This window comes from Thermobia domestica, chromosome 1 (assembly GCF_964235325.1).
Source record: "Thermobia domestica chromosome 1, izTheDome1.hap1.1, whole genome shotgun sequence".
Taxonomy (NCBI): domain Eukaryota; kingdom Metazoa; phylum Arthropoda; class Insecta; order Zygentoma; family Lepismatidae; genus Thermobia; species Thermobia domestica.
This window is the reverse complement of record NC_137454.1, coordinates 282,188,976-282,213,739: the sequence shown is the minus strand read 5'-3', so window position 1 is coordinate 282,213,739 and position 24,764 is coordinate 282,188,976. Positions and strand designations below refer to the sequence as shown.

The window sequence follows — 24,764 nt, the reverse complement described above, 5'->3', positions numbered from 1 at the left end:
CTTCAAAGTCTCAAGATTGCGTCATTTCAGTAGCTATGGGAAATTTTTTTGAGAATTTGGATAGGAAGGGTTTTATTTCTGAAGTAGCTACGTTTTGCCAGTATATTCACATTTACTATCAAACTGCAGTTGAATATTTAGATTTTAAAGCAATTTAGTTGGATTACGTTTAAAGGTGTACCATGTTGGCAGGATATACAAAAAATCGTACGTAGACTTTATTCAGGAAATTAGCCCTTTCGTTCAGATTGATGATAGCCTACTGCTCTTTACGAAGAATTCGCGTATTTAAGACTAGCAGCGTTCACCCCGCTTCGCTGCGGTCACCCCGGAACGCAATAAACTTTGTTACTTAGATAATTTTTACTTTTTCGCTTTCAAGTGATATGATAAAAACCATAGAAGATTGCAGTAAATGTTAACATTGGGTGATATCAATAAAAATGAGTAGCTACTCCTGAGAAGTCCAGCTCAACAGTCGGAGTAACTACACCTGAAGTAATCTCCTCCCTCAATTTCGTATCAATAAAACAAGCCACTACTCAGGTCTAGTCTGCTCCAGATTTATGAACGTTTACTTGCGTTTCTTCTGCGCGTAGCAGTGAGTCATATCAATAAAAGGAATGGTTACTCATTTCTCCCGTCTGCCGGGCGGTCATTTCGTTGTGGTGCTGTATCCTAAACGCAATGGAAGGGACAAGTAGCGACGACAGTTTCAATCAAAGTGCATTTGTGGATATTATAAAAGAGTTTCCAGTGATATTTTCAAAGTCACAGCTACCAGAAAGTAAACGAAAGAAAGCCGAAGCTTTGAAAGCAATTACAGTGAAATGCAACGAAATATCAAATACACCAATGACTGAGACGCAAATCCAAAAGAAAATCTTTAATATTCGAGCGAGAATAAAACAAAAAACCGATTTGAAAAAAACAGGAAACAAGAAAGTAATACTGAAACCATGGGAACGAACACTATTGGAACTGATGGATGCTGATTCAAATCCAGCAATATCAAGATTAAAAGGTAAGTTATATCGCTCAGAAGCCGAAATATTTTATATGTATTCATAAATTCATAAAAAGCCACATACGTCTTTTGTATTTAGTTTTAAGTACTTATGACTTTTAGGCAGTGGTGGTTTTAGCGGCTAGGCCGGGTAGCCACGGGCCTACCCAAAAATTTTGAAAAATATATAAATGCTAAAAGATACAATGAAGAGTAAATATATTTTTCCACTATTAATATTAATGGTAGATAATTATTTAACAAATAGCATCAATCACTACTGTGAAAGTAATTTCCTATTGTCATTAATCAATCAAATGTGTATATGTATTTATAAGCGAGGGAGCGGGCCTACCCAAAATTAAAATCCTAAAGCCGCCCCTGCTTTTAGGCACCTCAGATACTTCAGAGACCTGCTTTCAGGCAGAACATCAAATAATCATCATATTCAATTATGCTGCTAACGTAAGGCAAACAAAACTATTTAACTCGACCATATACAATCGGTTTCACAGATCAGTTGTATACGTACAACGCAATACGCGCACAGCACGTGTTGTCCAAGGTCTTCGTAGATTGCTTAGCTTAAAGAATGAAATCAGACACTTGGCCCCTTTGTTCCCTTGTAAAGAATGCCTACCTAGTCAAGTCATAAATCACGTCCAGCTGATTGCGTTCTCCACACCACACGTGCTTCCTTTAAACTACATACACACGTATCACACGCAGCAATTACAGAAAGACTGATGAGCTATATATTCCTTTATATGTGATAGTATTTGAGAGCTTTTCTCTCAAACCTTTATATCTTCTCCCAAAAAAAAAAAAAAAAAAAAAAAAAAAAAAAAAAAAGCACTTGTGAAATATGTATACTATTCACATTTATATTACTATTCACAGTTTATAACTTGTTGGATTAAAAAAGCCTTCCACGAGCACGAAAAAAATAATATTATTTTCACTTTCACACTAGTAATTCAAAATCATACACTGTACACTTTCACATGAAAAAAAAATTAATCCAAATATTTATTGAATTTACATCCTATTCCAGCTGGCGTTACATGTGGTCTTGGGACATCAACATCATCTGCACCAACTAAGAACCCATGCGAGACTACTGATGAGGATGAAAGTCTCTGTCCTTCAGGAAGAGAAACACCATCAACATCAAGATGTAAGACACCAGTTCTTGCAGACAGAATGAATATCTTTAATGAAAGTGATGAGACAAAAAATCTGTCTCTACAGAAACTTCAAAGATTGGTTTTACTGGAACAATTAGCTGTTCTCCGATTGAAAAAAAGTGTCCTGGAATTGGAAAAACATAAATTACTTGGGGGAAATGAAGAGCATAGCGCTGCAGAAGCTGTAGTAGCCGAAGCTGATCCAGTGTTTTATACCCTGTAACGTGTATAGGATATTCGCGCTTGTGTGAAACATGACACCTTATTATTATTGCGGGATGTTCGTATTTCCACGAATACGTACAGTAGTGTAGTATGTTTATTGCATAGTATTTGCACGAGTGTGTTAGATAAAAAAAAAAAAAAATAGGCCTATAAAGTTAATTACAGTGCATATAAACATGGAGCGTGTTCAGTGTACAAGTTACTTGATATAGTGCATAGTTCGTACTTCGAAAAATATATTTTTGGACTTAACCTAGTTTCTGTTGTGTATTATTCCAGCAATTTCATCTCTTCTTCGCCGACCTCTTTCTCTAATCTGATCTCTTCTATCTTCCGGATGGATTTCCACTTCATTGATGACATCTGGAACTTCAAAGTCGTCATCCCGAAGATGTTTAGCAACGTTATGTAGCACAAAACAGCACAGAATCAAACTGGGAATTTTGTCTGTTGCGATTCGTATTTTACTTTGCAGAATAGGAAAACGTTGTTTCAGTTGTCCAAAGCATCTTTCGATAATGACGCGTTCTTTTGTTATGCATTTATTGTAAGATCTCTGTTCCGGCGTTGTCGGATTGTGGAACGGGGTCATTAACCATGGAGCAATACCATACCCGGCATCCGCCAAAAGTAATGCATTTGCACGATTTTCTATCATTACCCTACACACATCAGAAGTTTTCCATATACGGGAATCATGGACTGATCCCGGCCATGTTGCATCCACACTTGTAAACTCTTCTTTGGCATTACAAGTTGCTTGCACATTAATACTGGGTACCCCCTTCCTATTAACGTATTCGTCACCAAAAATGCTAGGTTTTTTAATCGCCACGTGTGTACAGTCAAGTGCTCCGATGGCATCCGGAAATGTATAGCGTTCTTGCCACTCTGCCTTTGCTGCTTGCATTTCACGCACACTTGTAGGAAACTTAATCCACTTTTCAGATTTCGCAATAATCGCATCCATTACACTTGTAATAGTCATAGACACAGTACTTTGAGCAACACCAGAATCTTCTGACACTCCGACTTGGAATCCCGGATCACTCACATAACGCAAGAAAACCCGCATCTTTTCTTCATTACTTAGTGCGCCACCCCGAGTTTCGGTTGTTTCTCCTAAAAAATGTTGAGCTAACCACTCCACATTTTCTTTCTTGAACCTATAAAGTTTTTTGTAATCTCCACTTGCAACATTTCTACGCAATTTATAAGTTTTTCTACGCTGCAAAACAATCATATACTCTGCCATATTTCGCACGGAGTCACCTATTTAGCTTGCTCCACAAATTTGAAGAAGTTACTAGCATCACAGAGGAGTCTTTGATTTTTATTGATATCAAACGCGGAGTAGTTATTCGGCTCGAGAATAGAGGTGTGGTTTCTCCAAAGAGGCGGGGCTTCTTCGAGGTCAGCCGAGACGACTAGTGCTCAGTTCTCTTTTTATTGATACCAATGCGAGTAACTACTTTAAAATTGGGCGTAATGAGTAACTTCTCCGTTTTATTGATATCACCCATTATATCGCCTGTCATTTATGTTAACCCGCCCCGCTTCGCTGCGGTCACCCCCGAACGCAATAAACTTTGTTACTTAGATAATTTTTACTTTTTCGCTTTCAAGTGATATGATAAAAACCATTATAACGCCTGTCATGTATGTTAACCCGCCGAGTGACACGGTCATGCGGGTTGCATATAAATACGTTTATTTTTATACCTATGATGAACTAACAAAGGATTTGTACGTAATGAACACCTGAATGGTCAATTATCTCAAGACACTGGTAATTGAAAATTAAAGTGATATGATAAAAACCATCTAGGGTCCAAATCCTAATAACCCCCCAAAAATAAAAGAAATTGGTTCAGCCGTATTAGCGTGATGAGCGGACAAAGGATTTGTACGTTCTCTTTTATATATATAGATAGCTAATACAACAACTAACCAAAGCAGTATATATATATATATATATATATATATATATATATATATATATATATATATATATATATATATATATATATATATATATATATATATATATATATATACTGCTTTGGTCAGTTGAGTTTTATTAGCTATCTTGAATTTTCCAAGGCTGCAATAAATAATTTATCGCGTATTTAAAAGATTACTTGACACCTGAAATATTGACTAGGTGGTACTCAAATAGAGTATCTTCTGACAACTGCATAATAGAAGTATTTTCCCATTTCTGTCCTAATAATGTACCGTACTCAAATTTTCTAAAAGTTGAGGAGTTCTTTGTCTATTTGCCCGGGACTAATGCTCCAACTGAACGTGTATAGGAAATTCCAAAACATGTGAGCCTTCTCTCACACCACTAGCAAAAGGGCAACCCACCCCTTGTTAGAACGATGGTTGGTGGTTGTTGCCAAATGTCCGATGTCATTAGGTAGAAGAAGAAACAAGAAAGAAAAAAGGAAGGAAAACAAGTGAAAAATAAAGACATAATGTGATAGATTTAACATAGCATTATTATTGTAATTATTATTATTATTATTCAGGACTGTCCACAGGCGGTTTTTAGGTGCTGGTTGTATTCATAACATTATTATTATTACTATTATCATTATTTTTATTATTATTATTATTATTATTATTATTATTATTATTATTTGAAAGACAAAATATTTCATTGAAAGTAGCATAGTCGGATTAATTATACCTTAATGATGCCTTTAAGAACGTTACCTATAAAGGAGAACTTAGCATTTTCAAATAATTAATTGTCATTGTCATAGCCAAGAATGCATTCTCTTTTAATTGAAAGAGCAAAATTGTGGAGGGAGGCATAAGGAAATCTAGATTGATTTTGTATTGATAGAAATTAGCACTGGCTGCCACGTTAAATAGCGTCTTATTATTTGGGATGTAAATTAGTATGGGTACTCTTATCCTTATTTTTCCTTTTTCTGGGCGTGGGGAATCCTCTACTACTTATTTTGGCTGTAACGGGAAATTTGGGGGATGATTGCGCCTAAGAACTTGAAGGATGGGTACTATTGTTATTATTATTAGTATTAGTGGCTGAAAGTTACTACAGACTCCCTGGAGATACAGCCTATAAAGGTGTATGGCCAGCCAGCCAACTTTTAATGGGTGATGTCAGTACATGACTTCCATCGCCTTTATTTCTGGATTTCTAGACCAGATTCACTATCTTTTAATTTTAAAAAAAAGCCCTCCACTTGTCTCAAAATGTGAAGTGAATAACGAAAATTGTGCCTGTAAATCAAAGTCAGAACCACGAATATGTTAAGCGTGTGCAATAGCAATTTTAGTGTTAGTACTATGGTCGTTACTACTTTTACTACTACTAACAATAATAATAATAATTATTATTATTTCAACATTAATATGATTGTAATCAACATGTAGTAAACTCTTACCTTTCTTGTTTATGAGCTATCATCATCATCACTCTCATCTGAAGAATCTGTTACTTGTACACAGATTTCAATCCTTTCATTAAAAATAGATTGAAAGTTTCTGTAGCTTCCTTCAATGCTTTCTACATGTTTGATATAATTTATCCACTTTTCGGGCGTCACATGATTGCACGACTCCTTAAGAAGTTGTATTACTTCCCCCCGCTGGTCGTTTCCTTAAATTTTGAGACGAAACCCTACCCTTCAGTTCTGACCACACCTTTTCGATGGGGTTGAGGACGCAATGGTAAGGTGGTAAACGTAGCACAATATGCCCATATTATGCAGCTAATTCGTCCACAGCATATTATTATTATTATTATTATTATTATTATTATTATTATTATTATTATTATTATTATTAATTATTTTGTCGGTAACAAAAGTGTTATCGTCTGTAACTTCAAGGAGAACGGGAATTATAGGAACAGGATTAGGAATGGCGATATTATGCAAGGTCATATAGTTAGGAATTTGACTTTTCTTCCAGGAAGAGGTTGGTTTTGGGTTGAGAACACGACTGTGATACGAAACACTGTCCATAACAATTACAAATGGTGTCTCAAGGCGTTTCAATAGTTTCTCTTCAAACCAATTCTCAAAGATACCTGCATTCATGCTACCATTGTAATCTGCTGGAGCATCAGCCCTTGTTTTGTGAGTTAAGCGCATCATCAATAAAACCTGAACGCCCCCCCGCAATGTAGAATAACAATTCTATTACCTTTATTCTTAGGACTCGTTACAGCACAATTGTCCCAATCGTCTGTCCAGTTCTTCATCCGTCAGGAGTTACTATCAAACCACGTTTCGTCGAGGTACACATCTGCATTACCCTAAGCACGAAGATTATTGATACTGTGCAGGTATTTATATCGCCATGCAATTACATGTGGTGATTCATACGAATACATTTTTTCACCGAGGTTTTATATTTAAAATCCGTACTTCGTACGTAGCAGGCAATGAACTGTAGTGCGTTGGTATGGAAACTTGTATTCGGTGTCAGCTGTGTTAAGCCTCATTGCTTCAATTAGCGCTTCCATTGTGGGAGATTTGCCTTCCTTATAAAATTCAGAAACTGTGCGTCGCAATAAATCACGAGTGAAATCGCCAATTTTGTCGAATTGAAGCTTTTGTTTCACAACTTTCTTTTTTGTTGGTGTCGAATAGTTTTTCACATCAATTTTCTCACAAATTCTTTTTATAGTACTAATGCTAACACCAGTCGCCTGCGTTAATAACTTATTTAAGTTTTTGGAAGTTAAGACGCCACCATTATCAATGACAATTCGTAAAAAAAAAAAAAAAAAAAAAAAAAAAAAATCACATCTTCACTAACATTATTGTTTGCTTACGCAACTTAGCTCCCCTCCCAACTACAACTTATCTTCTTTCGTCGGAGTTCTTGACGAAGAAGGCCCGGGCTCCGGATTTTCATACAAATATTGCTCGTTACGAGTGTTATTGTTTAACGAAGGTCGGAAAAACATTGACATTGTAGCGAATTATAACCGAACACACTAACACAAAGAGTGATTTAAGACTGAAAGAAATCTAGAAAAAAGAGGATATTTGGCAATCTCTTTTTCTGTTTCTAACCGACGGTCGCCTCTTGGTTTCTTAGATTTATGGCCAGTTGACAATGGTCAGAGCCATATGGGTGATCTGTGAATTCCTGGAACCAGGGTTCTCTTGATCTGAAACCATGTATATTCTCGGTTTCTCGCACATGAATGCTTTGTGGACAAGTGAGAAAACCCAACTGTCTATAGATACTTTGAAAGCTGTGCTGATCAGTAAGATTAATTTTGATCAGTCTTGTACCAATTTCTATAAACTGTTCAGTGCAAACAAAGAACGTTTTAAGATCCATTCATCCCAAAACTACCAGTGAAAGTTATGCTAGATGATATCATAGAGAATAATGGATATTCAGTAATGAGCTAAGTAGTTGATTAGTAGTTAAATGTGTTGTTGGGTAGTACTCAGAAACGCTGTGTTATCCCTCACACTTCTGTAGTTTGTAAATTGAAAACATTGTTGAGTCCACAATGCAATCTGGAAGTCACATATTTACCCCTACCCCGCCGCCGATTCGTATGCGTCTCGTGTTTGCAAGTAAAAATTCTGCTAACCTTGGACTTTCCTCATTTTTACCTTATATTTTACAATCTGTGGATGCGTATAGTAAACCTGCACCTATACTTTTTCTTTCTCATTTTACATTTCTCACTTTTCCCCCCATCATTTTTGCCCCGTTCATCTGGGAAGTTTGCTCTCCTTCACTGTTTGAACTTCTCTCCCAATCTTGCCATTTTCCCGAAGTTGACATTTATTTCTGACTGGGATTTTCACCTCAGTGTATTTCTTACAAAAATCCTGCTTGTATTGAATTGAAAAAGGCTTTATTCAGGCGGGTGAGGTTCAGCTTTTTGCTGCTCTACCACCTAACCCTTGTCAAAGAAGTACATTGAGATATACAAAAAAACATACAATCAAATGAGTCAAAAGATACGGTTATATACAACAAAAATACAGGTATACATTAAGAGGTATACACAAAAAAATTTGATTATTGCACTAATTTATTCGGGATCAGGTAATTCGGTTCGTACGTACCAAATTATCCAATTTAACTGCATATTTCTATAAATTTATGTTCGTAGTCAATTTTCACCGGGCAAAAATGATGGCGGAAACTTCATAACGAGGAACAACATAATTTAAACGGTTTACCCAACATTGTTAGGGTCGTCAAGTCTAGGAGGCTTAGGTGGGCGGGTCATGTAGCTAGAATGGAAGAAAGTAGGAACGCTTTCAAAGTCTTGACTGGAAAACCAATCGGAAAACTCCGGGTTCTATAGGTCATAGAGTTAGTCAATTTTCACATGGGGCAGTTTTAGTGATATTGCCAACTTGACTTTATAGTCGCGGCCGACCAAAATATTTAGTAAATTGATTAGTAGAAGAAGAAGAAGCTATGTGGCGTGTAGGACGATGAAGCGGAGTTTGAAGAATAAAATATTGGAAGGTAATTATAGTATTTGCCATGGGTTGAGTTAGCCGTACAGTTTTACTTTTGACACACCACTAGAAATAATTATTGAAAAATTATAATTTCAGTAATCTTCTTATTGTCCTCTAAAATGTTTCCTCTGGGAGATCTAAACCTGAAAATATCTCGTTTGGTATTGTTAAAATTCAAGAGAGCCATCAGGAGCAATTGTTAGAAATTTACTTTTTTTTTTTTTTTTGGTTCACTTGAGCAGACGGCTTAAGTTAAGAGTTGCCCCTCCAGCCTGAAGCGTCTCTGGTGCTTGGGGTCCCGGGTTCGATCCCAGCCCCCGCCAAGTGGACTTTGTGGTGGACAAACACCGTGTGCGTGGGTTTTCTCGGGGTTCTCCCGTTTCCTCCCACTTTCTTCATTCCACTATTTCATTCATTTCTCATCATCACCGTCTCCTTTAGCCTAACCGGCATAACCGTGGGACGTAATACTCAAAGATTTCATTTCCAGTCTGAAGCTGCACTTGGAATTTGCAACGCACAAAATACAGTGCTTACAGTATTAAAAACTGTTATATTCACTTAACTTCACTACTCCGTGTGCTTCAGAAAAATTTAAAGGGTTTTCTTCATTATTTTTTGCGCATCCGTTACACCTGTTCACCACATTCGCCGTATTTTACAACTACCATTCTGCTGAAACCTTCCGCATCCGTAAAATAGTACTAACTTCCACATATCTTTTCTCGTATTAAACATAACTCTCCTGCCGAACTTACATTCCTAAACATAAAATAAAAACTTACCTCATTTCTCCTGTATATTTTCCTGATTTTTATAAAAAGCGGAGGGGTAACTCTAAACTTAACCCGAGCAGACGGTTCTATCAATAGGTAAAATACGATTTTAAACATTTTTCGTGAAGGAATGAGAGTGTGAATATAAGTAATTACTGTCAGTGGACTGCATATTGAAATTAATTTTGAATCACAGGATCCTAGTTTATACATATACTTCCCGTCGCTGACGCGCGTGCTCCCTACAGACGCATCCTCTTGCCACGGCACGGACGCCATTGCTGTGCTCCTGCCCTGACTCAGATAGCATTGGTGCTTTATACTGGCTACCCAGCACAAGTTGGTTCACGTTTTCCGCATTTGCAGTTTTTAAGCGGGTTAAGTTCCAAAGTTGGGCGTCCGTTTCCATGAAAAGTTTTAAATATGGATAATTTATAATTTCCATAAAGATATGGATAATTTAATCGTTTGTGTGCTTGATAATATATAAGGGTCTCGAAAAATCTTTTTATTTGTTATATATAAGCGGTTATAAACATGGGATTATACGGCGAGCGGAGGGAACTACTTGGCGCAATTAACCGAACAGTTGCATTGTGGGAAAGTAACGAGCATATTGTTATCAACATGGCGAATGTACAAGGATAATGAAGTAACAGTTTTAACATTTGTGAAGCAATACGTTGATAACGAGCAAAATCTTTTAAAAGTTTGTGAAGAGCACGGATTAATGAACCTAGTAACAAATTGCAGAAAATATGGAAAGGAGATAACGGCGAAAAAACGTGACGAAAGCGGACTCTCAACTTCGGAATAAATGCCTTTTAAGCTATAGAGAGATTCTATTTCCAATCGTCCAGAATGGTCCACACGAATGCTCGGAATACTACATACAAAATTATTAGACCTGTATCTTTTCATTTTTTTTGGGGGGGAGGGGGGGGGGCAAAAATTTCTCCGATATACAGGCTTCCAACTTAGCCGCCCTCTTGTCGAATTCGGCCTATGTTTAGCAGAAGGGGTCCAGCTCTTTTCTCTAAAAAATGTTACAATTTTTGTAATTTCTGTTCACATTCGATTAGTTGAGGGTAGGGTTGGTTAGTTTAGGCTAGTTTAGGTTACGTTCGGTTAGTTTAGTTTGTGTTATATTAGTGTAGGAGTCCCGCATAATTTTCCAAAAAATGATAGAATTTCGCTAATTTCTATTAATATTACGTTAGTTTAGGTTAGTTCAGGTTAGCTTAAGTTAGTTTATGGTAGGTTAGGTTAGATTTGATTACGTTATGTTACGTCTAAGTACTTGCATCACTCATTTCTCCTGTAAATTTTGTGTTTTTTACGTGCTTCTGGACCCCTTGTACTAAACATACCCCTCGAATTTCTCGACAAACTGAAAAACATGTCAAATTAAAAGTTTTATTGTAGAGAAACGAGAGTACTTAGTAACATAATCACAACAGTAGGAATAATATAAAGTAGTGTGTTTCGGCGGAGGGGCAAAATTCGCCTGTTGGTCCAATAAGAATCGTGCAATTCACTCGCAATGTTGCCAACTTTGGTGAAAATTTTGCTAACTTCAAACACTTTTATTTCTTTCGTCACGACCCATATCAACCATCTGATTCTAGCACCGAAATCTACTCGATAAAGTCTCTTGAAAATGTAAAGGACTTAGGTTTGTGATTTTTATATCCTTGTTATGGTATAATGAAAACTGAAAATTTAGTTAAGACACCTATTTGGCCGCCATTTTCTCAAAAACTGCACCATTTAAAAATCTGATTTTTTTTTTACAACTATTGGAGAAGTACCTAAGTATTTAATATCCGTTAACCGTTCATGCGGCTGCAGGCCCTAACGTTCGTAATTAATTACTGAAATTTCGATTTTTGTACTTTGAATGTAATTATTTCTTATGGATAGTCTTCAGGTCTTTAGGTCTTGTATACAGGGCAGTTTGAAAACCAGTATGAAAATTTCGAGAGTTGAATCTTGACATCAGATCACGTAGAAAATTCCTATAAACATGAGTCGAATTCAGCTTCGTTTTCGAGTTACAGGGTTACCATCTCGGGTCCGAAAAGAAAGTATATATTTTGAGTTAATTCAACAAGTATGCTTTAAAGCTACTATGATGAAATTCAGAAAGTTGATTTGTATCAATATGATGATTTTTACGTGTGTAAGGGCGATGTAATTCGGTTGGCAGTATTGCTAACTTGGTAAAACTTTTACTTGTTTCCCAATGACACTACGTGTGTGTTTTTATTATTATTATTATTATTATTATTATTATTATTATTATTATTATTATTATTATTATTTATTTGGTATTCATAAATGATTTTAAACATCTCATGAAGCACATTTTTTTCCACATCACCCCGTTCTTGAAAACTTACAAGTATATCATTAAAAGGTTTTTACTCGTTTGCTATTAATAATTTGGAACATTGTGTGTGAATTTCACTTGATGTTACATCATTAGTAAAACCAAAAATTAAAATAAAAACTACGTCCGTGTATGTTGTCATAATAACAATAATAATAAGAAAAATTTCAGAACTTCTCGTAACTCTACACATCAAGTTCGAACGTGTTCAAGAAGCGAAGTAAGATCTGCTCGGCAAGTTGTAACGTGTTCAAGACGTTCTGTTTCAACCATGAAATAGTTCATTACGTGATTCGGTGTCGTAAACATCGTCCTAGTGTTCTCTGGGACCATGAAAATTGCTTTCACTAGTAATATAACATGGTAGTGCACTGATTACAGTGTGTGTGTGTGAGTAACAATGGAGAAGTCTTATTACAGTAAAGACCGTATTAAATGTGTTGATTATGCCAAAAGGCATAATATTGTGTACAGAAAGAATTCTCAACAAAAATTTTATCTTGTGGTCGAATATATGGATTGCGTATAGTATATCTGCCCAAACGTAGTATTAGAGGAGGATGATTAAATTCCTCCGTGCTTTAAGTAGTTTCCGTGAAGAACGTTAATGTGTGTGATATTGATGACCACGGAAGAAAGTGTAAAGATGAAACTATCCACCAGCAAGATGAAGAATTTGTTCCTCTGAATGTAGATTTGGAAACCCTTAACCAGACGGTTAACGTACTAAACATGAATGTGTCACCATTAAATGGGCCGTCATCGGTGAAAGGACTACGGCGAAGGGCCGTCATAGACTACGGCGAAGGATTCATCTCTCAAAATATTTCATATTGCCGTGGTGATTTTTTAGGAACTACAGGCAAAGCTTTCCCTAACCTGTTCAACAAGAGCAGCAGTAACGGGCGAACGACCTGATGATTTCACATGACGAACAGAACAACCAGTCTCAACAAATTTCTTGTGCCACTTGTAAATTGTAGGCCTGCTTGAAGGTTCCTTACCTTGTTCCCTATGAAATCTACCCTGAACAGCTATTGCTGAGTTCGTTTCATGAAATAATAACACACACGGAGCACGCTCACACCAGTGAAACTCACCATTTTAAGAAAGCACTACAGTGACGCTCGGGGAGACGGAACGTGGTACTGCGGCATTACACGAGTCAAACTTGCAGTGTTTTGCTACAATTTGTCAGCTATATCGATTCTTTAAGTTATTTCAATACAATTTTATATGATTTGAAAGTTGTATAGTCCTTTTTGACTCACCGTGTTTGTATTTAAAAATATCACACAACTATATACGTATGCACAAAAATATCCTGGAATAATAATAATAATAATAATAATAATAATAATAATAATAATAATAATAAAAAAGAAGCAGTTGTAGTGATCAGTCTGTAAAAGACGAAATTCGTTGGGTTAAGTATTGACCCCTAAAGCCCCTACTCTACAATGGTTTGAAGTTTGAAAATATTATTCCATTTGTTTACCTTTTTTTTTTAACATTCTCACGCAAACAGAAGCTTGTGTGTACCTCCTCACTCGTGTCATTTTCAAACCTTCATTCTCACAGTCGTGATTAATCCGATTGGGTAGAAAACCCCAGGAACGTGATTAACTAGCAAACTCATCACCATCAAAACGCCGAGCATGTATTTCAGACTTTGGCAGTTTCTGATTTTGAAAATGCTCCTGCGTACACTATAGATAATGATTCGGTATCTTGTACATCACATCGACAGTAACAAATCATATATAATATTTTTTAAGTGAGAGTAAAAAGTTTGGGATGCGAACGGAGCGAGCAAGAAAAATTTTAACTTTTCTATTTCTTTGCAAACGGACAATAATATATAATTAAAAGGGTGCCAATACTTTTTAGAGGCGACGCGTCTTTCACTTATTTCCAACACCTTTCCTTTCTTCTTGCTCGTTCGGCCCCCCTTGCTATCAGCGCCCAGGGCGACCACCCCGCCCGCCCTCCGCCCCTTAGCTACGGCTCTATAACTACTGTATGTTTTGTCCAAATTTCAAGTTTCTAGCTTAAGCTGTTTGGTCTGGACGTTGAACAGTCAGTCAGACACTCACTCAGTCAGGACTTTTTTCAGATATAAAGATATATGAATACAGGCCCGGGGAAGGAACATGCCCCAGAGGTGTGGTTAAAGAGAGCAGTAGATTGATTGATGTACATATAAATTAGGGGGCGCCGAATTTCATGTTTGCCCCGGGTGACATAAACCTTGTATGAATAAGGAAAATGTAATGTCCATGAAGTTGACAAGCCACTTACGTCAGACCCCAGTTTCGACTTTACACGTCGTTAGTGTTCGATAGTGACGCAAATCGTTAATAATACACTACACAGGTAACGTGTACTTTTTAAATAAAGAGTATGGATCTTCTAACTGCATGCCAACAGGGCCACATCTAAGAATCATCTCAAAAATGAGGTTAACCGTTAGAGCAGTGTAAGTGCTGATTAGTGCCATTAATATTAACGTTAATGCCTCCATCGTACGGCTCTTGGCGTAATAATATGACTTTAACAACTTTATACATCAGGTTCACCTTATTAAAATTAGCCAAACGAGCATAAAAACACCACGCTCTTTGTTAGAGTCAGAATGTGTCCCTCAATTCTCGCAAATATGAATGTGTTACCGGACGTGCCCAAGTTAGTTACTTCGTTGCAATTATTGTTTATCTGGTATTTACTGCTAGTCTGCAAAGTATTCCTTACATTAATATGCCCTTGTCCTCAGTAGTCATTGCGTATTTACAAGTAGTATGTGCATTACTGTTAGAAGATATCAAAGAACAATAGATAAAATCTGCTACTTAACGGTTCATATTTTTCTTTTACAATACATAAACAAATAATAGTAATAAGACTATTCCAGCATAAAAGTTATCAATTGCATCACATTGGCAACAAGCGACGCATATTTTAAACTTCATAAAAATTCGTTTCTCACGATTTTTTCGGAAACTACGCATGATAACTTATGTTCATTATGTCATTTTGTTTATCTCGGTTTGATATATGTCTTATCTCTGGAGAATATCACAATAAAACAAAAAATAAATATTAGGAGTACATTATAGTTTTGGGCTTCATCTCATTAACCATGGAAAGATTGAGTAGTATATACTTTAGGATGTAAGTTTCAGCTTAACTTGCATCATATACTTTCTTAGGATTACAAAAAGGAAAATAATCTTTCCGAATTCCGGAATTTTTTCCAAACTACGGAAATTTTTCGATTTTACTTTTCCGGATTCCGGAAAGTAAACATTCCGGAATTGGCCATCTCTAATATAAACAAAGTACGAGTATGTCCCATGGGCTAATGGAAACCACAATGAGCGCGAAGATATGTTGAAATAATATCGCTAATGTGTAAACTAGTTCGATAATAGCACTGGTAAATTCTTAGAAAGCTCATGAACATGATTAACATCGTAAGTTTGTGCGTTCCTCTGTTGAGCTCAGTAAAGAATTTAGGTTATTTTTACTTGGGGAAATGTTTTTTCATGTATTAATTTCCTTCGACTTTCCCATGAGCGCATAACTATCGAATCCACTGTGATCTTGCAAATAAGAAATTAGCAATCTATCATCAAATAACTATGGATTTTAATTCTTTTTTCTTGGGAATGAATAAAATTTGCTTCGTAAGGTCGGTCTGTGACCAAAACCTGAGAATAGTAATTAGTTTATCACGTCAGGCTGCAAACAATGTCAATAATATAGCAAATTAGTACACTACAACTTTGTCCTAAGATATTCAAGTATATTCAAATAATTGGTAATAAATAAATAAATAAATAGCTTTCTTTTTAAAGAAACCTTAAATTCTGTTAGTTTTCTTAGTCTTTGTGTTCTTAGCAACGTCGTACAAATTTAAGGAACATGCATAGTATCTTTTGCTAAGCCTTTTCCCTAGTGAGCAGCACAGACCTTTTTCTTGTACCAACCTGTGACGTGCAATCATGGTGATCATTGTTTTAAGCGCACGAGTGGCAGACCGGAATTGAATCGCAAATTTCGACTAGTTAGAATCATCGCATGAGCGTAAGGAAGTGTTCTCCGTAATCAGCTAGCCTTGAAGTTTGTTTTTTAGAGCAATATAAAAATCAGTGGAAATGTCTTAGAGCTTAGCAAATAAATGGTTTGAATCATACCTTAAAGAGCGGAAACAAGTAACTGAAATCACAGGAATAGTTAAAAATAAAATTCAAAAATGTTTGTCAAGTGAAGAAATTATTAATCGTGGAGTACCACAAGGATCAATTCTAGGACCACTTCTCTTTCTTCTTTATATAAATGATCTTTCTGAAAGTATTAATAGTTCATGTGTGACTTTATATGCAGATGATACAAACATAATAGTTAGTGGGAAAGATGAATGCGAATTAGCATCAAACTGCCAAACGGCAATGAACCAACTTTCAAGTTGGATGAATAACAATGACCTAATCATTAATGTAAATAAAACATGTGCCTTAAATTTTAACAATAGTAAAAGTAATCAAGCCAATGCAATAATAAAAATAAATAATAAAACAGTTAAATATGTAGAAACTGATACCTTTCTCGGAGTTAAAATATCTGATAATTTCAACTGGGAACCACATATAGAACATGTAAGAAGTAAGCTAAGCAAACTATGCTATGCAATTAGATGTGTAAGAGATAAGATTAATGTAAAAACAGCTAAGTGTATATATTACTCAAATTTTCATTCTACAATAAAATATGGCTTGATGTTCTGGGGAAATGCACCTAAAAGTATTGCTTTCTTTAGGCTACAGAAGAAAGTAGTAAGAATACTTGCAGGAGTAAAATGGAACTCTTCTTGCAGAAATATTTTTAAGGAACTTGGAATAATGACTCTTCCCTTAATGTATTTGTTCGAAATATTAATGTATTTGAAAAAACATAGTAGTGAATTTATTGTTAACAAAGACATTCATAGTTATAACACAAGAAGTAAAGACGACATTCACTTGCATGCACATAGGACAAATATATACAATAAATCAGTTACGCACAAAGGTACTCTATTATACAATCTACTTCCATCATGTATAAAAAATCAAGTCTCTGTCAGTAACTTTAGATCCAAACTTAAAAGGTACTTGATAGAACATTGCTTTTACTCTGTTGAAGAATATGTAGAAAATAATTCGTATACGTAAAATTAAATGTATAGTAAATAAATTATTGAAACCATAAGAATATATATGTAATAATAGTATGTATGTTTATGTATACTGGTATATATATAAATGACATGTCCAATTTCGTTGTATGACGATGAACGGATGCAATAAATTATGATTATGATTATGTTCATTGCCTTAAAGGAAAATTTGCCATGCATTTTATTTATTTTTTTTTTTACGATTTGCAAATCAATACAGCCTCCGGATGTGCTGAAAGAAAAAAAAACTGCAGTAAAGAAAACCAATTTGTGCTACATGGCCACTAAAAAGTATAAATGTTATTTAACCGGGTCAGGGCAGGGCGTAGGTGGTGCGGTACCACGGGGCTGCGTCGGAAGGGAACAGGCGCGTTAGCGATGGTAGTGAAAAGAAGTGGGTTAATACAATGATAAAAGTTTCAATAGCACTTGTCATGGTTTCATACTAGTGACGCTGCACTTGTAAATATGAAGTACAGATTCTATACACTGTGCAGAGATATACTGCCGGTGGAAAATAGCATCTAATATTCATCATTCATATATACTAACTCAATGTATCTGTCGCAAAGCATTTGGAATGATTTTACACTAGTAACCCTACACTTGTAAAACTTAAATAGAGTTGTATTACTTTGTATTTAATTCTGTCGTCTGCAGAAATTTTTACCGTATAAACATGTCTTTTCATGCTAAGTGTTGAATTTTATCTGTAAATCTTCCAAAATGTTGTGCGATACAGCACCACCAAGTTAATTTAAATTTTTATGGTAAGAAATTAAAATTCGACAAATCATATATAATTACGTTTACTTTTTTTTTTTTTTTTTTTTTTGAAAAACCTTCCCACTATTTAATATAGTCGAATTTGATACCGTACACGAATAAACTAATTTCATAATGAAACGAAGTTTCCTTGATTGTAGTGCTGTTAATATAAGTACGTAATTGTAAATTATCTAGTGTTATTATTCTTTACTAATTAATTTCCGTATCAATGGGGTCTGGTGTAGGCTGTTTTTTTGTGTAAATACGTTTTTTGTTTTCACTTTGATAAACATAGCATAGCATTCTTATAAGAAGTCGTCAAAAGTTAAATATAAAGTACGTATGAACTAGAATGTTACTTTGAGGCATAGATTCTGTAATGGGTGCAGATTTACTGTACAGATCCAGAATATTTGTAAAATACACACAACAATGTTGTAATATTTTAGTAGATTAGTATGTAAATCATCTAAATATTTATATTAATACATTAATGAAAATCGACCCTGTTATGTACGGATTCGCCTATAAGGAACTAGTAACCGCAATTTAGCCTATAAAGTGAAGTACTTGATGTCAGTGTGCTAACTCCTGACACCCAACTATAGATGTGTCCGTGAGTTAGGGGATCCAGGTAATTCTGAAATTTACGTTAGTAATATGTTATATTACTTTGGAACAGAAATACGGAAGCAATGGAAATTGAATTGCATTTCTCTTTATTTCAGCGGGCGAGGTTCAGCCGGAGGCTGCTCTGCCACCTAACTCTTGTCATCATTACAAAGAAAAGAAAGAAAAAGAAACAAAGACAAATAAGATACAAGATACAAATAACAACATAACATGGTACATTCAATAATACTAAGGATCTAAGGGTAAACAAAACATTCAGTAAATGTAAATGGAAAAAAGAAAACAACCTAATACTGTTAGTCCAGTTTCATACTGTAGTAAACCTTCCATGTGTGCCAATGCTTTTTCTCTAATATCTAAATAATAATGTTTGGAGTGATGATTTAAATGAATTGAATGGTTTTCAGTGATTGACTTCGGTAGGGAGTCCAGATTCTTACTGCCGAAATTGAAAATGCCTTCTCTGTTATTTTTAAAGAATGCCGGGACATATTCAGTTTATTACTTCCTCGGGTATTGTAACCGTGAATTTCTGATGTACACCTTGTCTCAAAAAGGTTGAGCGCATTCTTTATTGGTGTTTTGAGGCAAACATTTTCTAAGTCCAGCTTCGGGTATCTTCGGGAAAAAGTAAGCCAGGTTCGAACCTCCAAGCCAGCCTTTGCAATCGGGAAAAAGTTTGCAGATTTGTTTTTCTTCTTTTAAATATAATAAGACTTGTTACCAAGTGTTTAAAAAAGCAACATTGATTGAAATACTTAATGATACAATATTTCGAAACCCTTTTTTTTTCAAATGTCAGCACATGCTTGTTTGTCGTTTAGCTCTCCATACGTAATGGAACATTTAATTACGTTAAAGAATCTTTCCATATGTAAAAGAATGCTCAAAGTTAAGAAATAGAACATAATTATCGCCTGAGTACTAAAATAAAAGTCAAAGTAGAACAGAAACAGCGTTTGTAATGGATATGAATGTCATAATTATCTTGAGATCCGTTATACATCGCTAGAAGCATAGCTCTAGAAGTCCTTGTGTTAGCTCATTGGTAAGCTGTCGGATTTCAAATCATAAGGTTGAGAGTTCGAATCCCGTCTAGGTTAATCCTTTTTCTAAAATTATATTTTCCGCAATGCATGAAAAATTATATAAAATAATTACATTAGAATACATAAGTTTTGTATATATAACATAATCATTGCAGAACATAGTAATTATTATGTTTAAAATATAACATCTGAGATAATTTTCACAGTAGGTCGGTATATATGAGGATGTAAATACAAGTTAGGAAAATCATTTAATAGCAATAAATAAGTTATGTAGTGTATTTATTTGCATCTATTTGTCATACAGATGTAACTTCTCAATATTCTCATTACAGCATGTCATTTACATTCGTGAAATACAATATATTCCTACGGATATAGAAAGTGTATAAACAGAGTATCCAAAGTCGTATCCTGCTTCAAGACACATAACTTTTCCCGATCCCCTTAATGTCACGGGAAGAAACACAAACTCTCTTTAGAACGGAATGTCGTTACTTAGAGTCTCATTCGAATACGTTGAATATGCTTTTGTATATTCATCTCTCTCTCTCTCTCTCTTTCGCTTTGTTTATGTGTGTGTGTTGCGGAATATCCCAAGTTGAATACAACATTTGCCAAGTATATGAGCATCATTGTCATCGAATACCAGAAATTGAAAGTCGTGTTTCTTCAGGTTGGGTTTGCGTGTTCATGTTAGCTCACTGGTAGAGTACGGACTTGCCAATAAAGAGGTCTTGAGTTCAAAGCCTACAGCTAATTATCATTCTTTTGTTAGTAGGATTGCACAGAAATCGGATACAAGGAGTGGTTTACTTCTAGAAATATTTTCAGAAGCGTTTAGGTAGCCCTGAAAAGGGCTGTTTTCGGGAGTTGAGGCGGGGACATTAATATTGTGTCCAAGACCCTTCTGAATTTATTACACGCTCCATTCTTCTGGGCATGGAATCTATTACATGGGTGACAAATCTATCTCCTTCCCCTACCTCCAGCCATGCTTCGGAAACAAGATGCCACAGGTCATCCTGAGTTCTTGGTGGATCTGCCTCAGGCCAACTTTCCCTTAGAGTACGCTTCACTTCTGCCCACATATTTTCCATGAGATTGAGGTCTGCTCCACGAGCGGCCAGTCGATTAAATCAATCTCAGGGTGCCCTGCGAACCATTCCTGAATCACACGGGAAGTATGTATTGGCGACTGGTATTGCTGGAACTGAATTACACCATCAGGCTGAAATACTCGTACAGATAGCACCATGATATTACTGATAATGTCTAAATACTGAGCATTGTCCAGATGTCCTTCAATTCTATGAAGCTGTCCTGCTCCGCGACTGGAAATCCAACCCCAACATAAAATAGATACATGGCCACTGCGATTGCAAGCAGCCACATATCCATGGTCATATCGGGTGCCTCTCGGACGATACACAAAACGGCGTCCCTCCTTTGATGTTGTGAATATGGATTCATCTGAGAAAACTACGTTTTCCCAATTAAGACCCACATTCGCCTGTGCAAACGCGAGACGGTAAATTTTGTGGTCGTCTGAAAGTTTTTCCTTCACGGCAGCAACACGGCCACGTAACCCAGCATGACGTAGCCTTCGCAGAGATGTATGCTTTCTACCAGGAAAGAGAGAAACTTTCCTTAGCTGTCTAGATGTCCTTAGTGGGTCTAACCGGGCTTCGTTTACTAATCTCGCATCTTGGGCTTCGGTTGACACATGCGGACGACCAGAAGATCGTAAATTATCAGTCTGACTTGTAGCACCATATTTCCGAATCCATCGCCTTCCTGTAGAGGCCGGGACACCTACTCGCCTGCTAGCTGCAGTTGCAGAATAACCTTCCAACTCCCATAAAGTAATTACTGCTGTATGTCTATCCATAGTTACCAATGTTCTGAGCTGTGAGAAGGAAGCAATAGGTAAAAGCTAGTACCTGACGTGTGATTGGTTACTTGCACGACACGCCTATTGGGGAACGACTTGGTCAACGACTCGCGAAAGAAATCTGAAAATGGTGCGCCGTAATAATAATATCAAAAACAGTTTTTATAAAGGAATATTAATACATACGAAAAGCTGTTTAAAGAATGAATTGTTATACTGACTTTACACGTATAAAAACATATACCATATACCAAACAGATTGAGCGATATTATGATAGCTGTTTTGAGACAAACTCTTTCGAAGTCCAACTTCGGGTATCTTCGGAAAACAGTAAACTAAAGCTGCTGGTTCGAACCTCCAAAGCCAACCTTAGTAATCGGGAAACGATGTACAGATATGTTTTTCCTTCTGTTAAATATAATAAGACATGTTGAAATGGTATTAAGTGTAGAAAAAAGTAACATTGAAATACTTAATGATACAATATTTCGAGACTATGTATTCACACTCTCGTTTCGTCATTGTGATTTCCATACGGAAAAGAGCATTTACGTATGAGCTCAGTTATATTTCAGAAGCAGCTTCCGAAAAGCGGTCATGTTAGCTCAGTGGTACACCACCAAGCGTTTAAATCGTGAGTTCGATACCCGTTCAGGTGAAATTCTTTTATGATATTCTACTTTCCTCAATGCATGAAAATTATGTAAAATAGTTACATTACAATTCATCAGTTGTATATATCAGTTGAATATATATATTCATATCATCAGTCGTATATATCAGTTGAATATATATATTCATATCATTTCACGACATAAGTAATTCTTATCTTTAAAATATAACATCTGAGGTATTGACAGAGCGTCGGTGTGTTATGTGTGAATATTGAATACAAATTTAAAAAATCGTGTAATAGCAATAAATAAGTTATGTAATGTATTTATTTGCAGCTACTTTCATCGCAGATAACTTCTCAATATTCGCATTACAGCATTTAGGTAGAGCATATCGAAAATCGGATCGTGGTCCAAGACAAAAAACTAGCTATCCCCAAACTGTCACGTAAGAAATTCGCGAATTGCAAAAGTAAAGTGAAGAGATTGAGAGCGGTAATTCCTTAATCGCTCTCTCTCAACTCTCTCTTATCTGCATTTATACACATAAAAGTGTATGTATGTATGTTTCAACATAACTCATGTATGCCTAGAGCAGGGTTTCTCAACCTGGGAGTCGCGGCCCCTAGGGGATCGCGAAGATAGGCGGAAGAGATAAATATAGTTAGAATCTAATACCAGAAATTATTTTTAAATACTATTTTTAATTTTGTTCTGATAGGCATACTTTTATTTTTTATACACACTGTAAAGAACAATAAAAAATAAGTCTACTGAACATTTTCAAAGGGTGTAGAATTCGTGTTTCTATTCGGTTCAAAGTCTCTTGTCATCGCGAATTCTGTCGAGAAATTTGAAGCTTAAAATATACAAAACGATAATCATGCCTGTTGTTCTGTATGGTTGCGAAACATGGTCGCTTACTTTGAGGGAAGAACATAGACTGAAAGTATTTGAGAACAAGATCCTTAGACGAATATTCGGACCCAAGAGGAACGGGAATGGGGAATGGCGGAAACTTCATAACGAGGAACTACATAATTTATACGGTTTACCCAACATTCTTAGGGTCGTCAAGTCTAGAAGGCTTAGGTGGGCAGGTCATGTAGCCAGAATGGAAGAAAGTAGAAACGCTTTCAAAATCTTGACTGGAAGACCAATCGGAAAACGACCATTAGGAAGACCTAGGCGCAGATGGGAGGACAATATTAAGATGGATCTCGCTGAGATACGAATATACAAAGTAGAAACTGGATCCAATTGGCTAAGTATAGAAGTCAGTGTAGAGCTTTTGTGAACGCGGCATTGAACCTCCGGGTTCCATAGGCCATAGAGTTAGTTAGTTAGTAGAGTTGTTTAAAAATGAATTTAAATCAAAGAGGTATGATATAAAACTAATGAGAACTGTATATAGAAATACTAGAAAAATACACATGCAACAAAACCTGCAGATTGAAATACAGTTAAAATTAAAACCTAATGAGACACCTAAGCATGGTGTAATTTCACTAGTTCAGCAATGTCCGGTTCAATCTTCATGACGAACATTATCAAACCATTTTCAACTGATAAGCGATTTCTTATCTTTGTTTTAATGTTTACCATAAAAAAACACACTTTCGCACAAGTACGATATAGCAAATGGAATTATTACTTTTAAAGCAGCAATCCCCAGACCAGGATATTCTTCTCTCCTCATCAGGCAGAACTTGTCCAAGTCTTCGTTACAAAAAACCAGTTGCAAAGACTTGTCGCATAATCATTCTATTATTTGGTCAAGAAGTTGTGGGCGTAGATCGGATACGTTAATGGCCTCTTCAATGAAGGAGTTTAACATCCATCTTGAACCAGCACCTTCGTCGTTGGGAATATAGATATTACAGTTACTGTATCCACTGTCAGTGCCGGGAGCCGAAAAAAGGGGCCAAACATTTCGGAGGAAGTGTGTTACTCATGTTAGGAAAGTTCATGTGCACATGTGTAAAATAGAAGGAAAAACGTAATAAAATGTGCTCAAAATTAAGGAAAGGTAGGGTTTATTTTGAAAATGTTATTGAGCTTCGTGCCAACCATGGTGGCGCTTCGTAGCTAGTCTGTCGACGTCACTCATATATACGGTGACATCGTACTATACTCTCGCCCCGGGTGCTGATTTTCCATGGCACTGTTCACTATAAACAAAAAAATGGATTCTACTATTATAGAAATAGGTATGTTAAAAATCCCACACAAGCTTATTATAAAACAAATTAGAAAAGGGTCGCTGGCAAGAGCGTGTGATAAAAGGGGATCGTGATAGGAATTAGATTGAAAACCACTGGCCTAGAGTAATTTTAACCACATTTCTTATAGTTTCGAAAAGAGTGCTGTCGGGTTACCTATGGTGAATGGGAGGGGGATACATATAAAAGATTGCTAGAAAATGATCGATATTTTTGGGGGTCGCTTAGATAAATAGTGAGACTTTCAATTTCGCTTAACTCCGATTAAGCTCTCATTAGTAGGGATGGGCA

At 36.0% G+C, this 24,764-nt stretch overlaps 2 protein-coding genes across 9 annotated transcripts in view; both read left to right on the top strand.

Moving 5' to 3' along the window:
* The first annotated feature begins 683 nt into the window (after positions 1 to 683).
* Positions 684 to 2,416, top strand: LOC145680003 (uncharacterized). Its single transcript, XM_081750422.1, has 2 exons — positions 684 to 1,024; positions 2,061 to 2,416. Exons 1-2 carry the CDS (start codon positions 688 to 690, stop codon positions 2,414 to 2,416), a joined length of 693 nt encoding a protein of 230 aa, XP_081606548.1. The 5' UTR covers positions 684 to 687.
* A 6,224-nt stretch (positions 2,417 to 8,640) lies between these two features.
* LOC145661147 (ARL14 effector protein-like) overlaps positions 8,641 to 24,764 on the top strand; it is a 103,560-nt gene continuing 87,436 nt past the window's right edge. For 3 of the 8 annotated variants that reach the window (XR_014126886.1, XR_014126884.1, XM_081726600.1), the window contains exons 1-2: positions 8,880 to 8,910; positions 18,789 to 18,935. Coding sequence is in view for 1 of the 8 variants with exons in the window: in XM_081726597.1 (XP_081582723.1) it covers positions 8,877 to 8,910; positions 18,789 to 18,906 (152 nt within the window). In the remaining 7 variants the exon portion in view is untranslated. Of the gene's footprint in view, positions 8,911 to 18,786; positions 18,936 to 24,764 lie in introns of those variants that run through there. The other 5 variants (XR_014126888.1, XR_014126887.1, XM_081726597.1 and 2 more) reach the window with 4 other exon arrangements.